The 9,252-nt window shown below is 48.2% G+C and overlaps 1 protein-coding gene across 3 annotated transcripts in view; it reads left to right on the top strand.

Annotated features, from left to right (window-relative positions):
* Positions 1-9,100, top strand: part of LOC137153347 (endothelin receptor type B-like) — a 58,548-nt gene extending 49,448 nt beyond the window's left edge. For 2 of the 3 annotated variants that reach the window (XM_067548558.1, XM_067548557.1), the window contains exons 4-8: positions 2,813-3,017; positions 4,375-4,524; positions 6,247-6,380; positions 6,908-7,016; positions 8,210-9,100. In XM_067548558.1, coding sequence (XP_067404659.1) covers positions 2,813-3,017; positions 4,375-4,524; positions 6,247-6,380; positions 6,908-7,016; positions 8,210-8,359 — 748 coding nt within the window. In that variant the 3' untranslated portion in view covers positions 8,360-9,100. The remainder of the gene's footprint in view (positions 1-2,812; positions 3,018-4,374; positions 4,525-6,246; positions 6,381-6,907; positions 7,017-8,209) is intronic. The other variant, XM_067548559.1, reaches the window with a different exon arrangement.
* Positions 9,101-9,252: the final 152 nt, after the last annotated feature.

The following is a 9,252-nucleotide window of genomic DNA, read 5'->3' on the forward strand; positions in this document are numbered from 1 at the left end:
AATCCTTTAGTAACTAAAACTAAAGGTTTATTATAAAAGAAAGAAACAAACTATAGGAGAAATGTTAAAGGATTAAAGCAATCAGATACACACAAATGATTTGAAAGTCCATATATATCAGATTTGTAGAAGAATTGTGGCGTTTGCAGGCTTGTATAATCCCTCTGGTATACATCCGGTACCTGGATGGGTCTCAGTCCTTTGTTTCACAGCTTCAGTTCAGTTGTAGATGAATTGGTCCAGAGGCAGGCTGAAAGACTGAATGACTGAAAGACAGACTGAAGACAAAATGGATCCCGGGCTTCTGCCTTTTATGTCCTCTGGCCCTTGCCATGCTGCTTGTGGAATTTCACATGAATCAAAATGGAGTCCAGAATCACATGAGCAAGTCCTGGTGACTCATCAGGTATATCCCTGGCTTCTCCCCCTGGGCCCATTGCACCTGTGAATGTCTTACTAGGCCATTAAGCAGGCCATCCCTGCAGCCATCCTGTTTGGGGCATTACCCAGACACAGCACAATTTGAAATACAGATATATCAACCATATCCATAACTTCCATTACACATATAACAAGAATATAAACATTATCATCTTACTTAGCACATCATAGCCTTTCTAACAGTACCTTACATGGCATATCTCACATGAGTTACTATGATTTTGACATACTGATGTCAAACAATATACTAAATGATCCCCCCAATCCAGCCAACATGACAGCTTCCCACCCAGCTCCTCCCACAGCCAGGATTCATTGTCAACCCTCCTGGTGCAACCAGGGGTGCTAACTGCTCTTTGTTTCCAGTTCAGTCCTGCATTACCTGTGTGGGGGACACACCCTGTCACACAGCCACATGCAGCCCTGCTTCCCCTTGAGCCAAAGTCAGAGAGATGCTTAACGTGCGGCAAGTGGGACTCACTCACAGCCTCTGATGCCCACTGACTGACAGCCGTGGCAGTGGGTGACTGACATACAGGGGAGATGGAAGATGCTGTAAGTCAAAGGCAGGGTTGGGGCTACTTTAATTTGCATCTTATCAGCCCCTCCAGACAGTTGCTTTTCTTGCGACTCTCTGTCCCCCCAGGCTCTTCCATGTGTGTGCATGACGGAGCATGGTCCACACCTGCCCCCTTCCAGCACAGCATGGGCCTGTGTGTGTTCTGCCTCAGTTTCTCCCCATGTGTTATGTGAGCACTCCAGCTATAATCACAGCCTTGTCCTCCAACCAGCTGAGTTCAAAGCAGCTAACCCATTGTGGGGAAAGCAGTCCTGCAAAACAAAGCTCAAAAGGTACAAGACAAAGAAATCTTTCACTAGCCAGGCTGCAGCTCCGGTCCCTGGTCCTGTGAGTAACGGACAGCCCATGCACACTGGCTCTGCACCTCTCAAACTTATAGTTCAGATTCAGCCACTGTCTTCTTGGCTCAATCCTTCTTGTCAGCAAGCCATTCTCACCAGCCAGGCCCCAGTTGAGCGCCCTGATATGAGCTGCCTGTCTGCACCCTTCCCAGTCTTGGCTGCTGGATTTCCCTCCCTTTCAGACCACACCAGCACCGGTCCAGAGGGTGTGGTTTCTGTGATGTTCCCCTCTGCAAAATGGACTGGTATATAACTGTGTCACCCCAATCCCCCCTACTCCTGGGGCCGTCTTGCACTTGCCTCACTGTGTGAATCCCCACTTCTGGGTCAGCCCATGCACAGTCACCTGCAAGCAAGTGGTCCCTGCTTTAGTGAATGAGTGTTTCTGGCCAGTCACTCATGGGATTATGCAATGGTATGACCCCCCAGATTATGCAATGGTATGACCCCCCAGCCACTATCCCCAGTCCCAGATGCAACCCTAGGAAGTGCCGTTTTACAGAGTTCAGTGCTGCCCACTGGACTCTGCAAGCTCATTGGCTAGTCAATTGATCAAAGAAATTGATATGCACCGGCTCTGTCACTCTAAATGAAGTCTCTACACACACCCAAACCACATGCACTGCTTTAGATAAAACAAACAATTACGTTTATTAAGTACAGAAAGATTTTAAATAATTATAAACCAGAAGAATATGTCAGATTTGCTCAGGAAGAAATAAAAGCAAGTCATATTCTAAACTAAATGTAACACTTTCAGTAGCTTTACAGTCTTGGATGGTTCTCATCATAGGCTGATGGGTAGGCACCCAATCAGGCTCTTCCCCCTCCCCCCTGTGGGCAGTCTGTCTTGATGTTGTCTTATAATGGATTGCAAGAGAGAGCTCCAGAGACCAAAATGTCTCCCCTTTTAACACTTTCCTGCGCCCCTCTCTGGGGCCTCACCTCTCCCCTCCCCCGCTTCAGGGTCAGGTAACACAAGTATCAGTGCATGGTTTTCTCCAAGTCCTGAGTTGATGAGCATCCTTAGGTCAGTCCATTGCTCCTGTATGCATGCCTCAGCGCGGCGTGAATTACCTCTGCAGTCAGTGTTTGCCTGGATCTATGAATATTTGGGAATATTACATAGCAGAGCTTCATAACCACTCATGTGACATTGCAAGAAATATGCCACTATAACAAAAATGTTCAGCATGTCATGAACATTCCAAGAACACCTTCATGACATACTTTGCATTAAACAATACACAGTTGCACTGTAAGGGTGAACATGAATGATACACAATCACACCATAAGGGTGTACACGGGATGCATTGTGTCATAGCTTCCTGAGCCTAAGTCTGATCTTTAACCCTTTCCAGCTGGGGACGGATCTCATCTTGTCACAGTGAGTTGTGGGGTGTGAAATATAGGGCATAACATCCTGTTGTGGTCCCCTCTGTCTGGCAGGTACAGGGCGGTGGCCTCCTGGAGCCGGATCCAGGGCATAGGGATCCCCATGTGGAAGGCAGTCGAAGTGACGCTGATTTGGGCTGTGGCTATCATCCTGGCTGTCCCAGAAGCCATCACCTTTGACGTGGTGGAGCTGAACTACCGCGAGCAGATGATCTGGGTGTGCATGCTGTCATCTGAACAGAAATCCAGATTCACCATGGTGCGTACTCCACCCATTCTGCCTCCCAGTCCCACTCTCTCTGGTGAGGGGAAGTGTGGAGGAATTTACCTTTTGATGCTCACCCTGGCATGCAGATGGGAATGGATGGTGCACAGCCTCTGCTGACCCTCAGTGCCAGTGAAGTGATAGCAGTACTGGGCAAAGTGCAGAAGGGACTGGGCTTACATGTTTATCCAAGCTGGAGATGGGCTCCAGCTGCAAAGTGCAGGCAGGAGGTTGGGTATGGTGCTTTGGTTCAGCCCATTGCAAAGCCAGCTGGGATCTCGATCCAGATTCACGTGTCTGAAGTCTGATGGTGCTCAGACCAAGGATTTGGATTCGGACCCATCTCTAACCCCAACCTCTCAGTCTGTAAGCCTGTGTAGAAATTGAGATTCCTTGCACTTAGTGATTGCTTCTGGGTTTAAATACCATGAAAACAGCATCCTTAATGATTTTGGGATCCTTTTGCGTCTTGATGAAACCAGGGCGTGCAGACAAGTGTAAACATCTTAAAGCCAACTAAAAGTGAACTGTATTCAGTATAGGGCCTGTGACGCTCACCAAGACTCAGAGCTGGGCAAAATTCAGTGACACCGAAATGTTTTGCAAATTTCTGTGGATTTTACCAAATTGCTTCTGTCAAAAGTCCAACAAACAAACAAAAAAAGCCTAATCAAAACATTCCATTCTGTCATTTTCAAAATGTTTTGAGTTTCTATTCATAATTACTCCATTTCATATTTTCCTTCAATTTTTTTAAAAATTAAATGTTAAGTAAAACTCAAAATAAAATTAAAAAAAACCTTTTTGTTTGACCCAAAATGAATTGTTTGTGACATTTCAGAATGGCCAGCGCACCGAAGAGCCAGTTATTTGCCACGACTAACATTGTGGCTGTTTACCTATAGAGACCAGAAGAATAGAGCTGAGCTGACCCTCCGTTGACTTTTTATTATGGTTTTACAGAGCTGCGATCATAGTAGCTGGGGATAGAAAAAATTCCCTAATAGCTCATCAAAATGTATATTCTTCCAGTACAGGGTAGAGCTCTGCATGATATGTTGCCATGTGATAGCTTCCTGCCTATTGGTGCTGTATATGATCTGCAGGAATAAGAGAGGGATGCTATTGAAAGGTACATTAAACAGGAATAACGCAGCCTCTTAACTATTTTGGATTAGAAGACCTAATGTAGACCTAATCCCACAGCTGCTTAATGCAAGGATTCTTGCACCTTCACCTGAAGCATCTGCTGCAGGCCCTTGTAAATGCCAGGACGCTGGGTTAGATGGATCATGGGTCTGCCCTAGGCTGTTATTCCTATTTCCTATTCATGTCCTTTCTGTCTTTGTAGTTCTACAGGGATGTGAAGGACTGGTGGCTTTTTGGCTTCTATTTTTGCCTGCCTCTGGCATGCACCGGCGTCTTCTATACCCTCATGTCCTGCGAGATGCTGAGCAAGAAGAACGGCATGAGAATTGCCCTCAATGACCACATGAAGCGGGTGAGGGAGCCAGCCTTCTGCCAGGCAGCCCACAGACAGAGGCTAGAGCTGCAGCAGAAGGGACCATGTACTGGCCCTAATCTGCAGTGGGTGTAAAGTCTATAGAGAAGGATAAGTCAATGGAGTTACGGAAATTGACACCAGCTGAGGACTGGGGCCACGAGCTCTGTACAGCTCATCTCTCAGTTTCATAAAGTTCAAGGCCAGAAAGTACCATTAGATCATCTAGTCTGGCCTCCTGTATATGACACTACACCCAGATACCCCTCTGCTAAACCCATAGACTTCAGCTAGACTAAAGAATTTCCTCAGATACTAACCTGTGATGGCAGAGAACTGACTAGGTGAGACATGCCCAGATGATGACGGCAGGCAAACCGTGCCTCATGCTGCAGAGGAAGATGAAACCTCACAGGGTCCCTTCCAGTCTGAACTGAGGGAAACTCACTCTTCTGCCTGGTGGTGAGCTTCACCAGCGTTCATCTGGTACAACACCAGTCACTGGCATTAAGGCTGCAAACCAGTTTGACTTTGAATGCATTCTTCTTATTTGTATCCCAGCCGTGCGTAAAGGCCCGTTGGAGCTCAGGCTCCCACTGCATGTACCCTGCCAGTCCCTACCCTGAAGAGTTTACAATCTAAAGAAACCAGGCAGGCAAAGGGGCAGAAAGGGTAGGTTCTTATCCCCATGGTACAGATGGGGCAGGGAGACCCAGACCCTCAAAAGTGTTGAAGGCCCCTAACTCCTCCTGAAATCAGGGGGAGTTAGGAGCTAAATACCTTTGAGGATCTGGGCCTTGGTCCCTTGGGCTTGATCTCCACCTCCCCGTTCCACAGGGGCTCCCACGTTATGCTGTTACATTCCAGGGCCACCCAGTCACTAGTTAAAAATACCTGAGTACGAGAGCAATAGAGCAGTGTTAGCGCAGGTCTCCCAACCCCGCGCGGCCCCAGCTGACTGTCTTTGGGAAGCCAAGGGCCTCCCTGAGTATTTATTTTGCCTGGTGCACGTTGCCTGGGGCTATACATAGTCCTGTTGGCCTGGTGTGTAAAGAAATTATGTATTGCTAGAGCAGACGCGCCTTGGTAGTGGAGATGCCACTGCGCTATTGGCCCGAAAAGCTGTCTCTGGCAGCATCGTCGTGTGTTCACTTCTCCTAAGAGCTGTCTCCTGGTCAGGCAGCATAGCAGACTCACTGCACTAGGAAAGGCTGGAGCTCATCTCCCTATCTTGCTTCTACACCCACTGATGTAAACTTCTCTGTCTTTGGCTATGTGTAGATGGGTAAGGGAGACCTCATGCTCCATCAGCGGATGCTTTTGTGGTCCTCCCCTCCCCTGCTTGTTCAAGCTCACTATAGGCCTACTGATGTCAATGGGAGTCTTTCCGCTGAATTCAATGTGCTTGGGCTCAAGTCCCTAGTCCCCACTAATATTGTGCTGCTTGTACTGTACCACCCGACCATTCACAGGCCCTTTGATTATACGATAATGTAAATGTCTGGGCTGCTGGATGTACGTAGGGCTCGAAGGGGGTCTCTGGCCCTTGCCAGGGCTATGCAATGAGCACCACCACTCTGAATGAGCAGTAAATGCTGCTGGATGTGTGTAGGGATTTAAAGGACCCCTACAAGCATCGTGCTAGTCGTGCTCTGCTCCCCTGCTCGGTCAGGCTCACTCTGAGCATGCGCTCACCCAGACATCTTCACGTGTGTGTCTTAGCGCCGGGAGGTTGCCAAGACAGTGTTCTGCCTGGTGGTGATCTTCGCTCTCTGCTGGCTGCCTCTCCATCTCAGCAGGATCCTGAAGAAGACCATCTATGACCAGACCGACCCCAACAGATGCGAACTTCTTAGGTGAGGACAACCAGAAAAAGACCCCCACTTCCGTATTGTGCTTCACTCTTGTGATCGCAGTGGTTTTAATACTGGACTCTGAATCCAGGCTGCTGACTGTGTAACAGTCCCTGGAACTTCAGTCACTGGTGGGGTTTTTTTATTTGTTCAATTTCAAGGTGATGTATCCTAATAGCCACAGAAAGGTGTGGGAGAGGGCCAAATATCCCAGTAAAGTCCCAGTATGACTATCGTAGGGGGGCAGTTATCTGCTGTTATCAAAGAGCAAGGCACGTGGTTTGAGTTTGTGAAAAGCAGGATGATCAAAGTAATCATATCTTATGCTTCTAGATAGCATAAGGTGCAGGGGTCAGGAAGCAAACATTTCCCTCCTGTCAGGGCTTTGCTCAACTGGTTGCGTATGTTATGGGATTTTTTTTGTTTTGCTTTGCTTTGAAGCACAAGTCACTGCTTCCTCACAGAGGCACACCGTTGGGCTGACAAAATCTCCAAGCACACCCATCATTCTTTCTCCTCTCCACCTTCAGTTTCCTCCTGGTGATGGACTACTTTGGTATCAACATGGCCTCCCTGAACTCCTGCATCAACCCCGTGGCTCTCTACTTCGTCAGCCAAAAATTCAAGAACTGCTTTCAGGTGAGGAGCAAACACAGCTGACTCAGACTTGCTGCGTGTGTCATTGGCAAATCACCCTATGGCATTGGCTGTTGTGGCTCCTGAAGATGTCTCATTTAGCAGGAGCATGAAGCAGGGTTGCTCCACCACTAGGGGTGTGGGCTGAGCTTTGTATTACAGAAGAACCTAGAGGTTCCAAGCATTACTCAGACTCCATTGTGCTGGGCGTGGTACATATACATAGTGAGAGAGAGGACCTTCCTGAAGATCTTAAAGTTGAAAGAAATAAAACAGAGAAAGGGGAAACTGAGGCATAGAGCAGGGCAGTGACTTGCCTAAAGTCACCAAGTGGCAAAGTTAGGAATAGAACCTAGGTATCCTGATTCCTGTATACTGTCTAGTAGCCTACGCTGCCTCCCGGTAGGACCCTGGAGGACAAACTCCCATTTGGGAAGGGACCAAAATCAAACCAATTTTTCCTAGCACCTCCACAGTGACCTATTTGCAAGAGGTCAGACTAGATGATCATAATGGTCCCTTCTGACTGTAGAGTTTAGGAATCTATTTTTATGATGGCCCAAAGAGTCTCCGTTCGGGGCTCGCTCCTGCGCCATGTTGCTCTTAGTGGGGCTGTGAAATGGAGCAGGGTGGCTCAACTGGGAACAAGCAGCAGTTGATGATCCCTGCAAGAGCAGCTGCAGCAGCAGTGCTCCATGGGCTCCACGCACTTGCAGGCAGCATTGAAATGTGACCTAAAGCAATGGGGAAATAAAGTAAAGTTTAAACCTGGTCTTCCCCTGGCCCAGCAGTCCAAGCGAATGTTTCCCAGACTACCCAGAGGGTAAGATCCCTTCACACAAAGGGTTCTGTGGTCTTCGGTGCTTACCGTGTTTGCAAGAGCTCTGTTTTATGTTGTGCTTTGTTCCAACTGGATGTGCATAACGAGAAAATCTCAGTGCACTGACCAGACTTGTCTGGGAAGTTCAGCCCTTAAAGGCATGGCCCCTAAGACCACAAACAATTTCAAAGTATGATAAATCCAAGTCTCTTTCCAGACAGAATATATACATGGTACCTGGAAATAAGTTCACAGGACAAACCAGTTCCACTCACTTAACTGCAAGACCATCCTTCCTCTCAATAATAATAGAGGAATATTTCACCCTACTTTATCCCATAGTCCAGACGCCTAACCTCTGTGCATCTCTTCACAGTCCTGTCTGTGCTGCTGGTGCCAGAGACCAGCCTTGAGCGGAGTGCCAACGGATGATAAGGGATCTGTTGGGAAGTGGAAAGCCAACGGGCAGGAACTTGGTCTGGACCGAAGCAGCTCCCACTTGAGTAACAAGTACAGTTCTTCTTAAAGAACCATAATTCAAGCAGTGAGAGCGCCGCAAGAGATGAAAGGAGCTATCCATCTCCCTCACACAGTCATTCCCTGGCTGGGGCTGAGTCACTTGCCTTCCTTTCACTGACCCATTGGAAAAAGCAGCAGCACTTCACTTCCCACTGAACCAGCCACTGCCCAAGCCTCAAAACCTCACTTCCCTTCTGTTCCTTTCTAATCATCCCTTTTGTTTTCCTGAAAGGGCCTTTGGGGTTTTAAACCTCCCTGGCTCCAGATGGAAAGGCCACCAGCTAGGGCGCTGGGAAGGCGCTGTGGGAGACATCACATTTAAAGTGACAAGTAACACCGTCGGGAGAGGAGAATTCTGATTCTTCAACCTGATACATGAAGAATCCAAGGTGAAACCAAATCAGTGACACCACAGGCACTTAGCCTTCCCCTCTTTGCTGTGGGACACAATCACTAGGGGTGAAATTTACCCTGGGCAGATGGCCAGCAAAAGTCCTAGGCACCAGTGAAGTCCTGTTTAAACCCAGAGGGTGCCTGGGAATTGTGCTGCCCCCTGCCCAGGGGTGAATTTCAGGCTGCATGTTTATACTGTCCTGATGCAGGGGTGTGTATAGGATGCAGCTGATTTGGGGATGTTCTATTCTTAGTAGTGAGGGGTTCAGAAACCATTCCTTATCTGACATTGGCACATACTACAGCAGCCCACTTCTTTGTATCTCCTCTCTCTCCTGCTGTAGGTCAGCTCCTTGCCGGCATCTCCCCCGCAGTCAGAGCTGAAGGAGCCGCCTGTGTCTGCTCACATTGGTGTTTGTAAAGGCAAGCACAGGAATGGCAGCCTTGGCTAGAGTCAGAGTGGGCCAAAACCAGGCTCGCATCTGCTGCTCAGCTCAGCCAACTAGT

Source organism: Emydura macquarii, unplaced genomic scaffold, assembly GCF_026122565.2.
Source record: "Emydura macquarii macquarii isolate MOO-44397 ecotype Brisbane River unplaced genomic scaffold, CSIRO-AGI_Emac_v2 contig_1253, whole genome shotgun sequence".
NCBI lineage: Eukaryota > Metazoa > Chordata > Testudines > Chelidae > Emydura > Emydura macquarii.